The 23,779-nt window shown below is 40.0% G+C and overlaps 1 protein-coding gene across 10 annotated transcripts in view; it reads left to right on the forward strand.

The window, feature by feature from the left end:
• Positions 1-23,779, forward strand: part of ESR1 (estrogen receptor 1) — a 200,154-nt gene that overhangs the window by 74,182 nt on the left and 102,193 nt on the right. For all 10 annotated transcript variants that reach the window (XM_083732427.1, XM_083732429.1, XM_083732422.1 and 7 more), the window contains one exon: positions 15,584-16,086. In XM_083732427.1, coding sequence (XP_083588553.1) covers positions 15,653-16,086 — 434 coding nt within the window. In that variant the 5' untranslated portion in view covers positions 15,584-15,652. Of the gene's footprint in view, positions 1-15,583; positions 16,087-23,779 lie in introns of those variants that run through there.

Below are 23,779 nucleotides of genomic sequence, written 5' to 3' on the forward strand. Positions count from 1 at the left end.
TATCCACACCTATCCTAGGGTACAAGCCTGATTCCACATTAGTCAAGCCACACTTTGTCTAGACAAAGAACAAACCTTGATGTGTATATTGTTGGGAGAGGGCCCTTATTTGCTCATTTCTACTGTAGGGCATACTGACCTTGGCACTGTATTTTTTTGGCAAACAAAATCCTGCAGTAGTGAAGCTTGCTTGACAAGGGCACATGAAATTCTTCTTTTCTTGTATCAAAATCACATTTGTGGTGAAGCACTCCCTACTCGGTAATTAAAGCAAGCAGTATGGTGAATAATGCTCAATATTCTCCTCAACATAACAGTACAAATGAGTTCAAATAACTAAATGCTTCTCAGCAATAATTCAGTCTTCCAAACACTGATTCTTGGCAATTTCTGCAAATTAAACAACTGTGATCGTCTGCAATGCAAATGCTACTGGAGCCGTTATTGCTCTGGAGAAGGCTTAATGTCTTCCTGGATTTCTACAATGCTAATGCATTAATGTAAAACGTTCCCCTAGACTCACTGCATAGGGTGCTTTTGCAGGCTACGAGGGTAAGCCTCAGGTCAGAATGCCTGTCTTCCCATAACAAAATAAGTTCTCAGGTCAATTCAGCCCTTCTTCTATTGATCTTTGCCAGGGGTTTATCTATCAGACACAAATCTCCTTGGGTTTCCTAAATTATGGAGGACCAGACTCATGCCTGAAACTGATAGAGAGATGTGCAACTATTCTAAAGCCGCTTCCATATGCTTTGGGATTATTTTCTAATCCTTTCCTTCTGTTCTTAAATTAACCATATAATTTGTACCATATTGGATAAATCCTTTAAGCTATCTCCTCAGATTCACCAGCTGTATTTTGTACATAAGATAAAGAAAAGCTCAGTTGCAAAAAAATACTAGTTTCATATAGCAGGTTGCTATTCATACACACTAGACTTGAAAAGTAGAATCACAGGTTTAATCCACATTCATATGTGAATGCCGACAAATCCAGATGCATGTTGTAAATGTCTGAAAGTAGGCATTTAACCATCAGTGGTGGAAATCACATTTAAGTGACTGTCAACTTTCACATGGGAACATATTCACAGCATTTGTGTTTAACATCAAACAGGACTTTGGGCAGGAAACTTATATCGAGTATGGTATGTTTTATGCCAGTTCCTTTGCTTGCTTCCGCGAGAATCTAGTTATGTGATCAAACTATTTTTGAATGGATGTCATTTCTACTTGGGTAGTCTCATTGGGTGGGCTATGCCCCCAAAGGAGATCTATGTATGTGTGTTTATCAGTTACAGTTTGTGGTGTAGGCATGACTTGATAAGATTACATTTATGGACAACTTTGGTGGGGTGGTTCTCCAAGCTTCAGCTTTAGCTTATATTAGGTACTCCATAATGCACTGCGATGTAGATGGGGAGTAGCTTTATCAGAGCAAGTGGCAGTGCAAAATTGCAGACGTAGGAGCCTGATCCAGAATGGGACCACTGGAGGAAGCAAAGGGATTTTCAGAAAATTCCACCCCTAATGCAGAGTTGTAATTTATGGTCATGGTAACCAATTTGTTACAATTGTATTTGATTGGAGCTGTCATCTTGATGCAGGATGAATGAGAAAAGCTGTCATTTGTTCACCAGTGACAATTTCCTGTAAGTGGAAACTTTTTTTCTACTTGAAATACTGGCAGCAGAGATTACAACAGTGTCTATAGAAAAAAAAAGTTGAAGGCCTATTAGACTAAGACAGTAGGATGTAAGAGACTCGATCTTTACTAGTTTTAACACATGCAGTGGAGCCAGTTTTATTCCAGTGGGCCATTGGCTCTCCTTAGTCATGTAATGGTGTTTTAATGCTTGACTGTACTGTTTCTGTTGTGTTGGTAATTTGTTATTTTCTATTATATTAGTGCATTGATGATATCGTTCACATTTTGCAAGCTTCTCTGTGTAGCTTTTGAAAGAAGCGTCGGGTATAAAATACAACTAACTAAATATGTGGTGGTGACTCTAATGCTTATGCCATCATATTCCACATACACAGTTACAAAAAGCAAGGACTGCATCCTCTGTGGCAAGAGCTGTGGTCACCTGTCTATTACCTTTCAGGCATGGGTCAGGTAAAACCCTGGGACCAGCCTGAAAGGGAAGAACTGGGGGCTCACTGATCCTTCCTTTCTAGTTGCTGGTTCAGTCCTTTTTTGAGTGTGGCACCTTTTTCTGTCACCTTACAGTATGTAGAATTGCAGCTAACAAGGAAAAAATGGGGGCCCATATGGAATGCACTCTTATTCCTTCCTTAGCAGGTGTAACCAGCAACCTTCCTTTGCAGCCATAGCTTGAATTCAAGCTATGACTGCAAAGGGAAGAAAGGACAAATTGGGAACACATTTCTAATTCTTGCTTTGACGTGGAATCATCTGATGCCATATGATTGACAGGTGGGCCACAACTCTTGCCACAGAGGATGCAGTCTACCTATCAAAATGACCCACAAGAGTGTGTGTGTTTTGGATCCATCCCACCAGCCAGATCCAGTTTCCAATCCCTAATCTATGTGATTGCATGACATCCTGCTCAATATGTGAGAAAGTCATCCCACTTCCAAGTGGGATGGTGTTGCAGTCAGATCACATGTCCTCTACAAACAGCGGGGGCTGGCGAAGCCCTGTGTCATGGCCCTTGGCAGGTAAATCCAGTCGGCCAGGGAGGCGTGGCTTACCCCTTTTAAACCGCAGCACAGCAAGGGGATCTCCCTCTTGTTAGATTGGATGAAGCAATATATTTATCTGGAAGTCTAGAAAAATGGGGCGAGGTTAGTGAATAATGTTTCTCTCCCATTTAATTTCCCAGTGTAAATCCTTCTCCCTCCATCTGTTGTTTGACCTGCTTTGACCTGTTTGACAGTTTGATACTGTCTTGTGTCTGTATTGTTCTCCAGCACAGCAAATAGCAAACAATTGCAGCTCTAGTTCAATTCCTCTCCATCTGATCTATTTGGGAGCCCCTGATTTTTTAAAAAAAGTCAAAACAATAAAAATGTTAGCAAGCCAGAACTTCCAGTCATGGATCTTTTGCATAACTTGAACTTTGGCCCTAAAACGATATTTGGACTAGGGACTGTCCTCCCAACTGTGGCAGATTTCAAAAAGCACCCAAAATATGAAAAGTAGGCAATATAATATACTTAGTGCTTATAATAATAACATGACTTTTTGGTGGCATTTCTTTCCACATATCTGTTTCTTGAGCTGCTTTGGTTCATTTTTTTTTTAACACCATTCATGTTGTGAATGTTCATGTTGTGTTTCTTGTGGTGGTTGTCTTGTATCTTCCAGCTCTTTTAAAAGACAATGTCTGCAGCATGGAATGCAGACACAATCTGGAACCACTCAAACTTGATTTCAAATTACTATGGTGGAGTTTCTTCTAGAGTTCTGGCTCTCTGCTTGTGGTTTTGCCTCCCAGCAATGCTTGAATGTGGACAAACTGCTGGCCCAGTTTCCGTCTTGTCTTTGCTAGCAAGCTTATTTCCTCCTTCTGATGGAATAGGTTCTACAGTTTTCCATTGTAAAGTTGTTAATCCTCTCATCCTGCTGTGGTTTCACATGAAGTTTTACCCAACAAATATAGTGATAGCTAAAGCTCATTGTGGATTTCAGCTCTATGATGGCCAACTTTTTGTGATCATGTTCTCATACAAAAGTTTTTGAAAACCCAAGACTAAATCTGACAGCAAACTGGCAAACAGATATTGCTCTTCTGTCATTTTTAGTTAAAGAAAAACAAACCTTGTACAGTCTTAAGCTTCATATATGTGTGTAAGAGAAAGAGAAGTCCTTCTCACTTGATCAAAGAGCTATAGATCTGTCGGTTTTCATCTGTTTATTAGTACTTTAATTTCAAATTTTCAGATACTTTTCTACCCACATAGGCTGACATCTGTGATGGAGAATACTGTGCAGGGATCATAGGGAAGAGCCTATGTAAACAGAGCATGCTCCTTGAGACAAAAGAAGGTATCGCAGTACATAGTAGGACTATGGGTATCTAGTAAGATTGCTCACCTAGCTTAGCAGCCCCAAAGAACAAATCACCAAAAAGCTTTCAGAGGTCCCGAAATACAACCAGTGTTACCATATTCATATACCTGAACCCTGAATGCACCATTTCTCCATTTCTCTTCACTTGGGAACTTGGAATGACAGTGATAAATGAAAGGGAAATAAACAGACCATGTATTCCAGAAATATGATCATGTTTCCTCAAGATTTATGAATTATGTAGAAAACAAAGAATTATGTAGAAAACAAAGACATAGAGTAGACCCACGGAAATAATTGAGACTTGAGCTAGTCTTTTTGAAATCTCAAACCCCCAAAGCTTTTGAATTTTTTGTGGGGTTTTTTTTTGGGGGGGGCTGTATATTGCAATGACGGTGGCTTACTCACCTGCACCCGTTTTACAACCCCTTGTCTGAGACAGCCTTTTATTATTTAAAATTGTCAACAATTGTCTCTTCACTGAGTTCAAGTGCATAGATCCTTAATGTTTACTCACATGATTTATGTTCTGGATCTTTATCATCCTCATGGCTGTAGGGTGAATAGAGTCAAATGAGGACAGGACTCCAATATATTTAGTAGTGTAGAGGTTGGAATTTATAAAATTGAAGCTGGAATATTACAACAAGCTGGCAAAAGGAATCGCCTCTTTGCCATTTTACTGGAAAAAAGAAGACTTTATACAATCAGTTGTAGTAATTGTTCAGTTTTCTGGTTTAGCACTGCTTTGTTTCAGGTGTTAATGTAGCAGAAAGATAATGTATAAACTATACTTAGGAAAATTAAGAAAACATCAAAACAGAGGAATGTGAATTGTATAATTTATTTTCCCAAGCGATTATGATCTTTGAGTTTAAAGGCCCAAATAATCTAAAAAGTCAAGCACACACGTAAGATAATGAACTTAGATGAACTAGACACTGTTCATCGTTCAGCCCCCAAAAGAACTTAATTCAAACTGAGTGAATGGGCAATAAAATTGCAAATGCAATTCAGTGTAAACAAATATTAAAGTGTAGGAGCAAAAAAATCTCTTTTCCACATATACACTCATGGAGTTTGAACTGGTGGTGACTGACCAGGAATGGGACCTATAGGTTGTAGTGCGTAGCTCGGTGAATTGCCAATATTCCCAGAACCATACAACAGGCATGAACTTCTACCTAACACTGTTCTCCACTCCATTCTAGTTTGTCAACAACTTTCTTGGAAAGAGCCCAGAAGTGGTTCAAATGTGGCTTTGGTTACAGTTTAAGTACAGTACACAGTGCCTTCAAGAAAGGATATAGTTGCCATGGCTTGCCCAGTCTGGCTTGTGTTAAAACACAGCAAGTATAAAACGATCAATAATGCTTCTAGGCTTCCTCTATCATAGACTGGCATCTAGATGTTCTGCCTTCTCCCACAAGTTCTGTACCTGCATTCTCTGCCTTGTTCAACAGATTCTGGATTCCACATTCTCTACCAGAGGCTCTTAAGCATAATTTTCAGAAAACACCACTTGAGGAGAAAATGAACCCTTGGGAGCACTACAATTCTGAAAATAATAGCCACATAATCAAATACATCTTCTGCAGAGTATAAACTTAAAGCCATTACTCAGCAAGATGGCTTTGAAAATAATTGCTGTAATTCTGATGACAAGGAAACTAGACCAGCACAGGGGGATCAGTTTACTCTGCTAGCCTTGTAGGGCTCAGCTACCAGGCTTGGTTTACTTCACCCAGTTGTGCTACTATTTGATGACACATTTTGGGCAAGTGCTAGTTGGAAAGGAATACTTGCTGGCTTGGTGTATCCTCACATTTGGTCAGGCCTGCCCGGCTCATTTTGGGTACCATCTAATCACCCTCCCAGCAGTGCAGTTCATTACACATCTGCCTGCTTTGCCTCTTCCTGCTTTGCCTTGGGTAGCAACATTCAGTTTTTGAGCAGAATCTGAATGAGGTATGATGGTCATAGGTCCTACATTACAGAGTGCAACTTTCTATTTAAAGATCTTTCAGCGGAGAATCCTCTACTGAAGGAGGCTCTTATGTGGTACAAGTCTAATTTCAATATAATTATATGAAGGGAGAGCAGAGACCTTGAAGTTGTGCATCAACAGCACCTGGTAGATGACTGAGAAGACACAGAAGTCACTTGGTCGCAGTCTTCCCCACTATGATGAGATGTATTTTGTTTCTATTTAGATTATAGACATTATTCATAAATTTGTATTTATACCCATAAATTAGCATATGCAAATGCCATAGAAGCTTGTGTCATTGTGGGGGGTGGGTGGATGCCTAAGCGGCCACATGAGACCCTCTGTCATTGTTACTCTCCATGGAGTTTTTTCTGTATCCCAGGATGGAGGGAACAGTGACCATTCATTAGTAGCCAGCTTTCCTAAGCCAGCCACTTACTGGACTTAAACTGTCTTCCTGAATTATACACTGTCCTAGTTGCGCCTGCACAGTACAAACCACAATCCTCTTTGCCTAGGGAGTCAGATGACCCCAAAGAACTAATCTACTTGTGTAATCAGTAATTATAGATTTAATATTGTCTCCAGTTATGTTAGTTAGAGCTAAGACTCCACTGTTTAGCTTATTCTTGTGGTTACTTTCCTTTTCCTATGTAGTGTGTATGCTTCTTATTCTGGGCCTATATATTAAATAAACAAGAATTTAACAGTGACAATGAGAAAAAAAACCCAGGTATGCCATCCTGTGGAAAAACTGAGGAATTTAATTCAGAAACAGAAGAATGGCAGCAATATGTTGACATACTGGACCACTATTTCCTTGCTAATGTAATCACTGAGGTGACAAACAAAAGGCAGCATTTCTCAGTGCTTGTGAATGTTCAACTTACTCCCTTTTAAGAAGCTTGTTAAAACCACAAAAGCCAGAGGATAAAAGTTTGGCAGAGTTGCAAAAGATCTTGTCTGACCACTATATTCCAAGGTCAAGTATAATTGTGAAACGTTTCAAATTCCATAATAGGAGGTTGAAGGAAGGTGAATCTGTATCAGAGTATATAGCTCATCTCTAAAAACTTACTGAACCCTGTTCTTCTGGAAATCTGGAGGGAACGTTGAGAGACAGTTATGTGTGTGGAATTAGTCATGGAAAAATAAAAAGCAATTACTGGATGATAGGGATCAGACCTATGATAAAGGTGGCAACTACCATGGAAGCAATGGTGACAAATGTACAGGATTTGCATCTTGATAACAGAGAAACTCAATATAAGTCTAAGTCAAGTCTGCAGCCCACAGCAGATGTTTAGAGATCTGGAAAGGTGCTTTTGTTGAAGAGGAATGCTGTCAGCCTATGTTGGTAAACATTGAATGTCCCAATGCTATAAATTCATAAAACCTAGGCCTTTAGGAAGAAATCGTGAAGGAGGTTGTCTGGTTCCACAACCAAGTCAGTCCAAGAGAGAGGCAAGAAAACAAAAAGCTTATTATTTACAGAAGGAGAGGGGAGAGGAGGCAGATTAGAAGATCCGCTTGGTTTACTGTGTAATAGAAAAAAAGGAGACTTATACTGTAACTGTGCAGTTCAGTAATCAACCAGTAGGCATGGAAATACTGTAGAGTCAGGGGCTTCTGTTACAGTTGTCAACAAAGAGAGTTACCAACAATGTAAAGGAGGCCTGAGTCCATTGGCCAAGAGAATAATGAAACTAAGGACTTACACTGGCAGAAATCTCCCAGTCCTAGGATCAATAAGTGTTCAGTCACATACAAAGGTCAAGATAAAGTCTTAAAGGCTTTAGTAGAAAAGGAAGAAAGGCCAAACTTTGCTTGGTTGAACATGGCTGAAGTAAAGTTGAGGCATAGAAATTGTCAGACCTCTCAAGATCCACCCTAAAATATTTCAAGAAGGAGTAGGTACAGTAAGAGGAATAAAAGCCAAGATTTATACCAGTAGGGCAGCCAGCCAAAGTACTGTAAAACCAGAGCAGTGCCCTGTGCTCTCACAGGGAGAACTGAAACAGAACTGGGTAGATTGGAATAAGAAGTCATAATCAAATTTATAAAGTAGACATTTACATCATTCCAAGAACTTAGTACTTGCTCGTGTTGCTTGGAGAAGGCCTCCATTTTAAAAGTAGGACATGCCCCAGGCTTACCAGCAGATGGAACTTGAGGACTGCAAGAAATTCAAGTGTAACAGGTTGCCCTATGGAGTTTCATCAGCCTGAGATATATTTCAAAGGGCCATGAAAAAGCTCCCAAAGGACATCCTGGAAGTTGTGGTGATGATTGATTACATTCTCCTCATCACATGCAAAAGAAGACCAGGACCATCTTCCAACACCCAAGACAGTATTTGCTAAAACCATCCTCTTTTGAAGATTGCCCTATGCAAATCACTGGGCTTTTAGAACATCTGGATCTGTCCCCTGTAGAGGCATTCCAGATCAGAATGTGGACTCAGCAGACTCCTGTACTATCTAGGGTAATCCATTATATCTTACAGGGGCCGCAACAGAATCCAGGAATGAATTCTGGGCAATGAATATAGAACTGAGCATATATTATCTCTGCATCTTGTGGGTTATGCGGGTGATGTTACCATGACAAAACCAGCAAAGGGTTCTGAGAGGTTTACATGAGGTGCCTGCCAAGAATTTTCTGGATGAAAGCTGTAGTTCGTAGTGATGTCTAGTGGCTTGGAAAGAGTTGTTAAGCACTGTTCCCAATGTCAGCTGCATCAAGAAACTCCAGCACAGACCCCCTTGCACCAGAAGAACCTACACTTTGGAACTCCCTGCCTATTGAGATCAAGTAGGTGTCTACACGGTATTCTTTTAGAACCTGCTAAGAACATTCTTGTTTAGACAAGCCTACCCAGATGCTTGGACGTGGGTGGCGCTATGGGTTAAACCACAGAGCCTAGGACTTGCCGATCAGAAGGTCGACGGTTCGAATCCCCGTGACAGGGTGAGCTCCCGTTGCTCAGTCCCTGCTCCTGCCAACGTAGCAGTTCGAAAGCACGTCAGAGTATAAGTAAATAAATAGGTACCGCTCCGGCAGGAAGGTAAACAGTGTTTGTATCCGCTGCTCTGATTCGCGAGAAGTGGCTTAGTCATGCTGGCCACATGACCTGGAAGCTGTACGCCGACTCCCTTGGCCAATAAAGCAAGATGAGCACCGCAACCCCAGAGTCGGTCACGACTGGACCTAATGTTCAGGGGTCCCTTTACCTTTACCCAGATGCTTAGAAAGTTGAAGTAATTCTAATCTGCTTTAGTAGTTTAACTTTTGAATGATTTAATATATTGTTGTGATTTTTTCCTTGATTTTATTGTTTTATCATTTTGTAAACCGCTTTGAGGTTTTCTACAATCAAGTGGTGTATAGATTTTATGAAATAAATAACAAATAACTTTGCATTTAGACTATGCTGGCCCCTATTTTAGGGAAGAGGATTTTTTCACAGAGGCTCATTCAAAATGTGGAGAACGTTTGGCCCTCCAGATGTTGCTGAACTACATTTCCCATCATCCTTCACCATTGGGCATTCAAACATCCTGTCACCCAGCTTCAAATGACCTTGTTGAAAGAGCAGTAAGGGATTTTAAAGAAGTTCAAGACAATGCCACAAATCATCATAGGCATAAGTTCTGGCCAGCTGCTAATGGGAAGGGGACTAAGGACTCATCTGGATTTACTGTATCCTGACATGAAAGGAGAAGTATTTGGGGGGGGGGGGAACTACTTAAAAATCCCTACATGGCTACCATGTCAAAGACTTAAAGGTTCAGAATTCATTCTTCCCAAAAAGTCTCAGTACCCACCAACTTACATGGATTCCAGGGATGCCCTGATAACAAACGGGGCCTTTATCATTTAAAGTTGCAGTCTTCTAATAGTGAGTAGTCTGTAAATATCAATGTGTCATCTACATGTGGATAGATGCATCTGAAGTACTTGAGCCATCACCCAAGAAGAACCAGAGCCCTGGAGAGTAATTGAGAATTCTGAACCTGGTTGTTCAGGGCTGTTCATAAAAACTGTTCATAAAAGTCAGAGACACCAGTGACAGACAGATGACTCTAGAGGAGATGCCCACTCCTGAGGAGAAGTGTGAGCCAGTGAGAGAGCAAAGAGCTCTTATGTTATTTTAAGGACTGTGTCTGAGTTGTAAAGTAAGGGTGGAGCAATGTTGTAATTAGTTATAATAGTTAAATATTGTCTCTTAGTTATTATGCCTTGGAGCTGAGACTCCACCCTTTACTTCTTCTGAAATTACTTTCCCTTTCCTATGTAGTTGTATATTAGCTTCTTGTTCTGTGCCTACTATGTGATTAACCTTGATTTCTGTTAAATAAATAATTTAACTGTTGTATTGCTGAATGATGAGACCACCAGAGCTGGTCCCCCTCCATCTGGGTCATTTACTAAGTGAGGTTACCAGGGCCTTCAGCATGACTTCACCGTCAGTCTTCAGCCTGCCTGACTACAGCTTCCCTCCATCCCGACTGCTTGTAGTTCAAAACTTCTAATTTCTTGTAGGTGAGTTGGCAAGAGGAGAAGAGATGGCGAGGTCCTTTGCATTGGGCTGGGTTGTACCCCACACATAGTGCAAACAGAATGGGCTCTTTGTTGGATTCAGGTGCCAATCACAAAGACTGGCTTTTAAAAATACTTGTCATCCAATGGATATCTGATGGTGTACAACAGCCATAAAATTATTCAAAGTGCAAATACAATAAAATTACTTCCTAGTAATTTACAGACTGAGAGGAAACAAAAGACTATAGAAACCAAAAGCAGACTGAGGTGATATAATTGTTTAAAATTCCATGCCAAATAAAAATGTCTTAAGTAGGGATACATAATAGTTCATAAACATGCTGATTTTTTTTTAAAAAAGCGTTTTCCTAATTAATATGCAAATTGGAGCATAGGGACTCATTGGATTTCACACTTCTCTGAATTTTGCAATGTAGTTCTCAGCTTTAGAAGTGTATACAAAAAATGTGTATAGGGAGGGGATGCATACCAAAATGAGTATTTTGGGACAAAATGCTTACAAAAATACAATTTAAGGAAGTGTATACAATTTAAACACAGCTTTTGTGTGGTTTAAAAGAACAATTTGCAGAAAACAAAACAGAATGGAAACAAAACAAAACTGAACAGATGTGAAACTGACAACAAACATGCCAGGCAAGCTTTTGCTATAATGATACCTGGTGACTGACAGGTGGGTTTATTTATTTATTCATTTTATTTTATATTTCTACAATTTATATACCGCTTAATTACAGTGGTCTCTAAGCAGTGTACAAGGAATACAATCTAATGAAAATAAATATTAGTTAAAGCAATTAAATCAGAGTCTGATGGATTGAGCGGATGAAATCAATAGGGGGTTCAACGGTCAATAAGGCGATTTCTGTATGTGCTGTAGAGGAAATTGAGAGGCAGATGGGATTAACAACCTGGGAAGGTATCCCATCTAGGAGAAAGAAGCTCTGATCCTAAGCCTTCTGTCTTGTGGGATATATTTGGGAGAAGAGAAGGCAAGAAGAAACCCTACACAAATCCCGAGTGGAGTCCCTAAGATGGTTGGGTGGCACCTTGTACGCCTCCTTCTAGCAACTCTCGGAGCCAAGCATGTGCCAAACATATGACTCTGCTTTCTTTTGGACCACATCAGTGAGGCCGAGGTGAGGGTGTCATTCTCTGGGCAGCCTAGGACCTCCATACACTTCCTAGGCTTGTACACTATGGAAGGTCACTTCAGTACTGGTAACACAGAAGTTTGACACTCCCCCCCCCCAACTGCCTGGAGGCACACTCCATTGTTTCTTGAGACAGAAAGATACCACCAGTAGTTGCCAGAAATTCAACTGGGACCTCAACTGGAAAGGAGTTACATAAAATTGGACCTACAATACTGAACACACTGCTCCTGGTGAATATGAGCTGTGTATCTGAGCCATGGGAGACTACTAACTGACTCCCCCCAATGACCTCAAATAAATACAAGAAGCCTGAAGCTGGCCCAGTAGCACATGAGCAGCTAGTGAAAACATTTCAGCACAGAAGTGGGGTGCTGGTAGCAGTCTGTCCCCACCAACAGTTTAGCCTATGATGTTTACACTAGCTGTAGTGTCTGAACCAGACATAGAGCATATTGCAGTCATTGAGTCTTGAGGTTGCCAATGCATGAATCACCATGGCCAAACTATCCTTGTCCCACCCACCTGTCAAAATTGGCCCCTTGGGGGATGGAATGTCCAAACAGGATTGAACTCCCCAGAGGAGCACCCCTACAGGGTTCAGAGGAACTCACTAGTGCTCTCAAACTAGGCAGGATTGTACTCCGTATGCATCAGCATATGGAGTTCACTCTTGCTTTCTAAAGGTTGGCCAATCCAGCTGCATCTTTACCTCCCCCCACACCTGGTGTGACATCTGATGTCAAGTGAGAGGTAGGTGGCTGTGGTATGGGAAAATGCCCTCATGGGCCAAATGGAAAAGCCTAGTTGGCTGGTGGTAATCCCAATGTAATCCAGCTACATTTCCAGAACAAGGGTAAATGTTGCCAGGCTATCTCTGCCCTGAAACAGCCAAAGCTGACCAGTTGGTCAAAGCTAGTAGAAGGCACTCTGTTGCACCAAGTCTACCTGATCCTCATGTGACATTGTCAAACCAAGGAGCACCTCCATGCTACATACCTGCTACTTCTAGGAGACTGCTTATCCAGAAGCAGAAGAATTCTAATCCGCCAGACCTGAGAGCCACCTTCCCATATATTTAGAATTCAGTTTTGGTTTATTGACCCTCATCCTGTCAAGGTAGATCTTAAGAGGTCTTCTCCTTCTGTTGAATGTGCTTTGGATCACTTCCTTGAGTTTTCTGGAACTCATGTTCTGCAGACGCCATAATGTGCCGCACCCTATTTGCATACAGTGGTGCCTCGCAAGACGAAATTAATCTGTTCCGCGAGTCTCTTCGTCTTGCGGTTTTTTCGTCTTGCAAAGCACGGCTATTAGCGGCTTAGCGGCTATTAACGGCTTAGCGGCTTTAAGAAAAAGAAAAAAAACTTGCAAGAACGTTTCGTCTTGCGAAGCAAGCCCATAGAGAAATTCGTCTAGCGAAGCGACGCAGAAACCGAAAAACCCTTTCGTCTTGCGCGTTTTTCGTTTTGCGAGGCATTTGTCTTGCGGGGCACCACTGTACTTTAGTTTGGATTACGTGGCATAATTTGTGAGAGGTTGAACTTGTGGGTTCCTGTCTCGGGAATAGGATCCTAGTTTGGATGTCTAGTTTAGATTCCGCCTTTCCCCTTAAACTCAGCAAGTTCAATTTAATGTTGAAATTATGATTCAGGTATGTTAACATTTTCAGGGAATTGTGTACAGTAATTACATTTGTCTGCAATCTCCAAACTACCCTCTGCTGTAGCATTTTCCCCCAACCTCAAAATAATGTGGTATAAATTCCATTTAAACATGTTCATTAACCTTTGTGTTTGTAGCTCTTATTTCATTGGACCCCTGGTTTGGAAAATATAATAATGCTAGATTAAATGTATGGCTGCACAAATAAACTTCTTGTATGCATTAGCCAGCTTTAAACTTACAACCCAACACTACTACATTCACATATTTCAGTAGATATACGAACGGAGTTACATTGGTGTCTTATGAAAATTGCAAACACATGTGTGTTCAGAGAGAGAGATTCACACACACACACTCACTTTCACTTGTGCTCTGGGGCATATATGCATGCATGTTTGTAGAGTTTTTGTAGGATCTGTCTGTATCCTCAGGTATGTGCATCTTTCTTTCCTTCTTGTGCAGTTCAGGCATATTTACAACAACCATAATTCCTCACCAGATTTCTGAAATCTATTAAAGCTAGTAGGGGCACGTATGAATGTGAATATCTATTAAAACTAGCAGATTAAGATCCAAAGAGATTCAAGATATCTTTAATCGTCTTCAGATATGATTGCTGTAAATGGTACCTGTATATTACAAGGTAGCATTCTGTAAAACGTACAATTTTGTTATTCACTGCAAACACAACTTATGTAATTATGCACCTTGTTACTCATTTGTAACAAAGTCCTTTTTCATAATTTGTGATAAAATTGTTTCAAAACTATTTTTTTTGTTATAGAGGCAAATTTGTGTATTCATTCATATCTCTACATGTTATTTGTTGTATATGCTAAAAATGTTTAAAACAATCTATCATTTGTATCAGTGTTTGTAATCTGAATAACAAATAAGCATTTAAGTATGGAATTGCATTCATACATTCACTTGGCTATCTATGTTTCAGTTTCACAAAAGGTTTTGTTTGTTTTTTAACCAGCGGAGCATAGATAGCTGTGAAGCTATCTATTTGAAAAATTTAATGGCTTCTTTGTTTCTACAAAGTTAAAAATCATGAGATGGCAAAATAAATTATTCTGAAGTCTGTTTTGTCTTAAATTTCTTTTTATTTGAATATGTTAAAATGATCCCTTTAGATATTTGCAAAGCTCTGCTTTTTATAGATTGGTCTCAATGTTAAAGTGAAGATAAAAAAACCCCTAGACTTTTGGTTGTTGTTGCTAGATTTATTAGCTCTTTGTTTTCCATGCAGCTAACGTGGTTAAATGTCAAGAGGCTACATGTTTAAACAATGACTGATTTCACTATATATTTTTATTTGATTTCGCAATTCAAAGGAAAGAAGCATGCTGATAAGCACAATGGCAGCATAACTGCAGGTTTAACTTTTCTTTCTTTTCTTTCTTTCTTAAAAAAAAAAATGCTTTCTGCTACTAAATACCAGGAATCATGATAATTGCACTAGACATGTTTGTGTGCCTTTTCTCTGACTTAGATACAGAACACTCTTTGATTTTTGGAATTTGACAGTCTGTGGCTGGCTGCACACGAGCCAGCAAGTGTGCCTTCACAAAAACACACTTTACCGTGCCACATCTCAGCTACACTGTAGTCCTACCCAGGGTCATTACAGTATACACTTTCCATATTTCTAACAAACATGAAAATGAACAGGAGAGGAAGTAGATAAAGAAAGAATAACTGAAGCCTGGTAGGGGTATACAACATGAACAGACGAGGTTCCGTGCTAGCCTTTGGAATACTTAAAAGCCCTAACCCATTCGCTCCTCAATGCCTGCCTTTGATTATCAGAGCCACATAAAGAGAAAACTTAAACAACTAGTACATTGAAACAATGATTTGGTATAAATCCAGAGTTAATTGTTTTTCAAGTGATGTTTAAACCAATGCCAGTGCAAGGCAAAAGTATCTGGCCTATTGCCAGCACTGTTGTAAAGCATATTAGCTCAGATGAGAAGTACTTCAAGTTAGAGTCAGAGAGTGAGAGAGAGCAGGAGCGACACGGTTCCCTGTGCTTAGACTCTGCTCAGTTATATCCTCCTCCTTGCTGGGACTAGCTGGATACATGCATACTCAGATCTGTTAGCCAGAAAACATGGGTTTTGCCCTATTTCAAGCTGATTTCTGCTCTTTTTTCAGGTGGATTGCCAGCTGCTGATTTTTCTTCTAACACCCTACCAAGATATAGCACCCTCTCTGCCACTAACAATGACCATGACCCTTCACACAAAAACCTCCAGTGTCGCTTTACTGCACCAGATACAAGGCAATGAACTAGAGCCTCTCAGCAGACCTCAGCTGAAGATTCCTCTGGAGCGGCCGATTAGTGAAATGTATGTGGACAGCAGCAAAACTGGAGTTTTCAACTACCCAGAAGGTGCCGCTTATGATTTTTCCACTACTGCTCCGGTGTACAGCTCACCCAGCCTCAGTTATGCCCCCACGACAGAGTCATTTGGGTCCAGCAACTTGGGAGGATTTCATTCTTTGAATAATGTTCCTCCGAGCCCTGTTGTGTTCTTACAGACGGCACCTCAACTTTCACCTTTCATTCATCACCCCAGCCAGCAAGTACCTTACTACCTTGAGAACGAACCGAACAGCTTTGCGATGAGAGAAGCGGCCCCAACAGCCTTCTACAGGTAAGTCATGCCACTGATTTATTTGAAACAGAGCAGGTGTATAAAACAGTGTTTAAAGCAGGGAGGGAGAGAGAGAGAGAGAGAGAAGCGTAATTTCTTTCTTTCTGGGGAGTTATGCCATCAGAATTGTTGAGTCACCGCTGAATTATTCGACTCAGCGATAGTGTGGTGTAAATCAAAATGTCTGTTGTGACGGTTGGGTAATTGTTGCTGTGTACGCTAGAAGTGAAATGCATATGAAAAACAAGTTGCCTTACGGAGGGAAAACAACCCTGAAGCCCAAAATAGTGAGCTAGGACAGGACATAACGAAACGCTAGCAAATTCAGATGGAAGAGCAACTATAATGCAAGAGTTTTTTGAATTATACCAATCTGTTCCTTCTATACGTTTACATGTTTGAACGTTAAGTCCGTGGACAGAAAGATTTTTCCACGTCTGCCCTTACACTGCATCAATTGACTTTTATATGAAGTGTTCAGAAAATTAGAGGCTTGCCCTTCCAAATAATTGTGATTAACTTAAAGATGGTTCTTCAGGCATAAAGAAGCTTTTAGAAAGTGCACCTAAGGCCACGGAGGGGAAATAAGGTAGTCCTAACAATACTTGTGTGCGCACACTCAGTCAATGGTGTGTTTTAAAAGATCGGCTTCTCAGATGTTTTTTCTCTGTAACTTGTAGTACACTAAGAGAGGTCTCAGAGCTGATAAGATTTTTTTTAAAAAAAAAAAATCCTTCCCTTTCGGAGAATGAGGGGGAGTAGCATACATTGGCGCTTTAATAGGCCTGCATCTATAAAGAGATTTTAGGGCTCTTTGAACTTGCTGGGGGAATGTGGCTGGTACAATGGTGACAGAAATCATAAAAGCATGAAACAGAAAGTATTGCTTAACTCTCCCACCAACTATACAATTTATTGTGTTGACTTTCTTTGAATCAAGTACAACTTGCACACACATGCATCATGAGTAATGAAACTAAGTGGAGGATCTAGAGAGGGACTGAAACACCACTTATTATTATTATTATTGCAAATAATACTCTAAGATGCACCTCTTCTGCATTTGTGATCACATTTGGGGATCTGTTCCAAGAATATTGGGAGCATAATTCTGTAAAATAGTTTGCTGCATTGACGTGAATCTATGTTAATCAATGTGCTTTCTGCTCTACTTGAGATTTCCTTGCTGGTTCCTAGAAATCCAAGGATGCCTGAGCAGCAAACAGACTGTAAAACCAGAAGTAATAATTCCTGCAATATTTATAATTTGTTATCTGTCATACTTACACCTTCAAACACAGAACCTATTGCTGGATTTTAGCCATGGCATGTGTTTGGTTATGTATTGCCACAGAAGCCCAAAGTCACGCGCTGAAGTCTTGCTGAGCCTGTTTTAAACACACAAACACACATGTTCCATGAGACATAAAAACAGATAACTTTGAACTGTTGGGGGAAAGTGCTGTTTAGTTACAACAGTGCAAAAGAGATTAGAACAAGTGCACAACGAACATGGAACCACTGTGGGCTCCTTTAGAAGAAGGCGCAGGATGGAAATTTAATGATAAATAGATAAAAAGAAGGAAATGGAACATAAATTGACCTAGCAGGTTCCTAATACATTCCTCTAGTGGAGATTAAAAAGGCCACCCACTAGGCCGACTAGGGCATGAGATGCTGCTGAGTATGCAACCTGCCACATATCAGCATGAAGAATGTGCTGTCTGGAAGATGTTGGTCGCCTAAACTGGAAAATAACAACTTTATACTAAATTCAGGTAGGTAGCCGTGTTGGTCTGACGCAGTCGAAATACATAAAAAATTGTCCAGTAGCACCTTAGAGACCAACTAAGTTTGTTCTGGGTATAAGCTTTCATGTGCATGCACACTTCTTCAGGTGTACACTTCTTCAGATCTACATTTCTGAAGAAGTGTGCATGCACATGAAAGCTTATACCCAGAACAAACTTAGCTGGTCTCTAAGGTGCTACTGGACAATTTTTTTATTTATTTTGAGCTTTATATTAAGCCACAGAATAGTGACAACAAAAGTAGTTGTTGAGGAATAGCCATGCATTACCAACTTTTTGTGACTATATAATATACACAAAGTTATTTGCAATTGATTTCTCTTGGTGTTTTGTGAAAGCTCCAATGATTATCATTCCATTTAGACAAAATCATTTTAATAGTACTTACTCTCTCTCTCTCTCTCTCTATATATATATAGAGAGAGAGAGAGAGAGAGAGAGATTGCTAAAAACGCAGACAAAACTCAGACATAAAGACTACAGGGTTTTTTTCAGTCATGGAGTGAATGGAGCTGCTACACAGCTCCTGCTTTCTGTGTTTACTATATTGCTTAACATGACTTCAGTAGAATTAGATAATGGTTCACTAAGGCTAGTATGGTTTGGCTTCTTTAGCCTCCGTTCCACTAGACTTGAGAGAAAATAAAATATTTAATTTTCAACTGTGTTATCTTGTAGAGTTCATGGTGGAATATAATTTTTCATTGTGGCCTTAAGGTGGCATTTAAGTTACGATGGAACATTTAATTTTTCTATGGATTGCCCAAATGAGGTGATATCAGCATTCAAAAAAGAATTGGAGGTATATTTTGTCTAGTGTTATTCTTCTTTCTCTTTAGACTTTTCGGAGGAGCTGTATTCTGGAAAATACAGTGTGTTTGGTAGTATGCCTTTCTTTTTGTCCAAAAACCTTTCAAGCATTTTACACTCTTTTTTTCACTGTGTTTTAAAAATAAAATGTTACTTCTACTTTTAAAATATTGCTCTATTGCAAAATTTTATTACTGTGCTTTAACAGACACTGTAATAGTAGAAATACTCTTCACTTGATATTATAAAAATAGCATTTTAAAAGATTAGTAGCCGCATCTATATACACTTTAAATTTTAATGCATGTTGAAATTCTACATGTGCTTACTCAGAATTTGGTCCCGTTGAGTTGCGTAAACATTACTGATAAGGAAGAATGCATAGGTTTGCAGCCTCTTCATATTTTAAACACACTGTTTAAAACCCCCTATAATTTTTTCAGCTATAAATGATCAAAAATATTGAATTAAATTTTTAATTGCTTAAAAGAATTGCTTATGGTATTTAAGTTTGTGGTTAGGTCTCTTACAAGTTAACAAACCGTCAGTGGTCTGGACTCTTCGTATATTTTTCTAACACTACAATGTAGATTTATTTCCATTTGTGACTCAGCCCGCAAGTAAGTCTTACTGAACCACTTAGTTTATCAATGGCTGTAAATATGTAAACAATTGAGTGAGACTTCTGAGTAGGCATGCATAGGTTTGTGCTGCTACTCTCTAGTGTTTAAGATGTTATAATGTTCAAGACGTTAACTATGTTTACTTGGAAGTAAGTTCCATTAGTTTTAATGGAAGAATTCTTTAGATTGCAGCGTTATATGCTAAATTCTCATACAGTTTCAATCTCCTTACTAAAAGCATCCCCCTAGGAATATTTTTTTTATATAAAAAAAATCTGTACACATGGAGTTGAAGCTAAGATACTGTAACTTTTAGCTAGTTAAGGACTGAGTTGGCACTTGAAATTGTTGTTTGACTGAGCCCTGCATGGCAGGCACTGAGTAACAAAGCAGGCAATTTAGCATTGCATAGAGCTGTAAAGAAGATGATTTCAGTTGCCACCACTTAGCCCTAAACAGCACTAGAAGTTTACTATGGTAACTGAATGCTCACGAATGACCGTGGAAGGAAAGGTTAGAGTAAATTCATTCATTCTTTCATACTAAAAGCACTGTTTGTGGCAAATACATTTTTAGTTTTATTACTGGGATGCCTTTTGGTATGCATTGCGATAAGCTCATCAGCCGTTTCCAGCCTGGCATTCTGAACTACAACCCCCATTATTTATGCTGGTAAAGCTGATAGGAATTGGAGCGTTAAGACATCTGAAGGGCATTCAGTTGGGCAGGACTGGGATATAGCCTTGTGAAAAATGAGGGTACAGTTCTTGCAAATATGATTTTACAACATGTCCCAGCTGTAGATATATAATAATCTGATTTACATATTTGCCTGATGTGTGTGCCATGTGCAAAGGTAACATCTGATGTATTGCCACCCTCCTGAAATTTTTCTGTGAGCAGAAATTGCTTCTTTGAAGCTTGCAATTACATCTTTGCTCTGATAATTGACATGGATGGTGTTGATCAATATAGTTGAATGTTGCTTTTAAAGTTTCCCTGTGTTTAGAGTACTAGAAACGGTTCTGCTGAAGTTTGTTCCTGGCTGCAGCAAAGCAAAGAGTAGTCTGGCTTCCACAAGGGCATGGCTTTCCCCCCCCTGCTTGCACAATCTGAATGAAAGTGGAGGAAGAAGCAATAAGAATAAACTATTTTCAGTTCAGATAATGGGTGCTTTCATTGACATGCTTCATTTTATTTCCAATTAGAATCCCCCTTCTCTCCTCATTCTTGTCAGTGCCATTATAGCTCATTGTTATTGTAAAGACTGAGGACTGGTATTACTCCTTGAACTTTACATTCAGGAGAGCAGGCACAGAAATACAGAGCATTCATGGCCAATAGCTTTCCTCTGCTAGGGTCCTCACCTCACCTCTGCCACTCGGTAGCTTTCCATTGCTCCCTGATCCCTGGAACTCATGGGTGCTATTGTATGTCACCCCGATGTTCAAGCAGTGCGAGATTCCAGGGATTCCAGGTCATTTCCCTGGGTTCGTGTTTCCTTTTGGACAATGAGGCAGAGTGGAGACTGTGGTGTCTTTATGATATATGGTTTATTTACACACCTATACAACCTGACCCTACAGTGGAGGGGTTCACAGCATTAACACACCAAAAGGGTCTTGTTTCTCCCATAGCCACAGCCTTGGATTCAAACAGACATTAGACATTGCTCTGTCTCTCTCTACTCCCAGCTTGCTTCTTTACATCTGGCCCACATCACTACAACTTTCAACTCTTACATTTGTCTTTTTCTAACTACCAGCCCCACCCATTTGTCGCCTCACACAGATCCGTTTCCTTTGTTTCCCCATCACCCAGGCAATCACCTCACCAGGAAGCTAGCCTGGCTTATATTCTAACACTTGCAGGATCCAGGGGTTAGATGGGTCTCTGCATACAACCTACTTCCTCTACCCAACACAAACAAGTGCCTGCTCCACATCTTCCCACGTTTGGACTGGCAGACTACTTGTCTGCCCTATACTGCTGCTAGTGGTATTTTTAGCTGATTGCCCAAACCTTTCTTTACATCCAGTGTCTATCCTTTCAACGATGCGCTTGCAACTCTTTCTGAGCAGCATGAGGAGCATGTTACAGAAGGGGTCGAAGTAGAGAAGACCTTCTTTTGTAATCCAGCAGAATTGCGACTGGAAAGCTCAGCGTGACTGAATGTGCTCATGCTGTTAAAGCAGCCCAAATGCTTCTGTATCCGGCTGAGCTAAATAGCCACTTATAAAAACCCTTCAGTGCTCACAGTAACAGGTTAGAATAACTTCTCTGCCTATTTATGCATTGCCAGATTGAGAAGAGTCTGATATAGAAGTTACATCTTCTGGCCTGGATGTTGACCTTGATCTCAGCTGGCAATTATTAAAATCCTTGTTGCCTTGCACTCTAATGTCACCTTTAAGCCTTTGCTAGCCATCTGTCAAACAATACACAAGTTTTTCACACTACACTGTTGAGTCCTTGCACACTGATTGAGTCCACTGGTATAGGCAGTCTGTAGATGATACCCCAGCTGAAAAAAGTAACAGAAGATATTATTACTAATTAATTATCATTGCTCAGGGGAAGAAGAAAGCTATTGTTATGGATCCGCTTTACTAGAAGCAGTGAAAAGAGTGGGTACACTGTGTGCTCTCTGGTGGCTCTCTTACAGTTGTAGTGTAGCGTGTCAACACCGGTTAAACTGCTAGTGAAATAATGAAAAAATGAAGCATGCTATTTATGTGTTTTAGAATATATTCAGTTCTGTTTTGGAAATTATTTGCTTTGGGCGCTATAAACTGGTAAAAGATTAATAGTTGACTTATCATCTGTTTTTAAAAGCATTTTTTTTATTCTTATGAACATAATCCAGTTTCTTCCGGTGAAACTAATTAGACTGAAGTGTGCTTAACCTTAGCCAGATTGTAGTCTAATTGTTTAAATTTCAACTGTTTTGCATAAACAGATCTCAATATATATGCTTTTTTGAGGATGTGGGATTATTTTGTTAAGTTACATTTTATGAAATATACTACAAAACATGGATACTTCCCCCCACCCATTACTAATAAAAAGATAAAAGTATGCCAGTTTGTGAGACATGTATAGGCTAACAAGGCTGGCTCTAGTACTTGGCAGAGAGAGATGGGCACCTCGGGTGGCAGAACTGGTGGTGTAGGACAGAGCTGTTTGCCATACAGCATGTCTTGCACCCCCTAAGCCTGCCAGCTATCTGCAGGAATGGTGGAGAGAGTGGTCCCATCGCCAGTATTGAAATCAGGTTTATGTGCTAGTTTGTCTACGTTCTGCACATAGAAGACGGGCGCCATCTTCCTCAGGCAGCAGGACTGTGTTGGTGGTGTACACCAGAGGTGGGACCAGAGGGGGGGAGGGGGCAAGTGGCCCTCCAAATAAGGAGCTGACCCCTCGCTTGCCCCCCTCTCTACATTCCTTTCATTATCATATGATGTAGAAATATATTTTGCCGCTTCTACTTTGTCGACCACTCCTGGTGCCGCCTCTGGTGTGCACTGCCATTAATAGCATCCATTTGGCTGAAGCAGTGCAGCCTGTTTTACTTGGAATGTGACTTTTCACAGCTCTTATACAATGAATTTTAAGTATGATGGGCAAAATTTATATAGCTAGCTGGGATATTTTTTGCTCTCTCTCTCTGTCTCAAAATAGAGTTAAGGTAGCATAATAGCTGTGACTGAGCTGTACATCTGTGAACCAAATCAGTGGTTCAACTCTCACTTCTTGCACATTTCAAAGGGAAACTCCAGTGTGAAACTGATGAAGTGCAACTTATCAGAAAGCTAAATGGGTTCTTGTACCACTTTAGGTGTTGATTTAATCCGCAGTGTTAGTTGATTGTGTGATCACCAGTTACTGCTGTTGTGAACCTACTGGAAATTGAGGAAGGTGCTGCCTTTTAGTCTCAGGCCTCCTTCCTGCATTGGCAATATGCAAATAACATCATTGACCGATTTTAAAGGATTGTTGTAGGAATTACTGAATGATGTCTGTAAAACACTACACAGATGCTTATTATTCATAATAACACATTTTGCAAAGGCTGACCTATAGAAGGGCTACACATGCTCAGTATTAGCACTGGAACCATTTTTTTTTATTATTTAATGGAAGTCTCTGTCTTCTTTTCCTTTGCAAGTTGTCAACGGGACTTGCAAATGACATTAGTGTAGACAGAGTGTGGCCATTCATGCACTGTAAGAAAGGAGGAAATGCCAAAAGCAAGGACAAAAGAGGACACAGGGTTGCATTAAATTTGTACAGTATATAATAATGTGTATGTAATTAGAAATAATTACTGGAATTTAAAGACAAATATCATACCTCTCACTATAGTTGGGAAGACTGTGGCAAGGTGACCTTGTGTGCCTGTTCAGTTTTTTCTAGATGCTAACTCCTGATAATCTTCAAGGCCCTTCT

This window comes from Podarcis gaigeae (assembly GCF_964106915.1).
Source record: "Podarcis gaigeae genome assembly, chromosome: 3".
Taxonomy (NCBI): Eukaryota; Metazoa; Chordata; class Lepidosauria; order Squamata; family Lacertidae; genus Podarcis; species Podarcis gaigeae.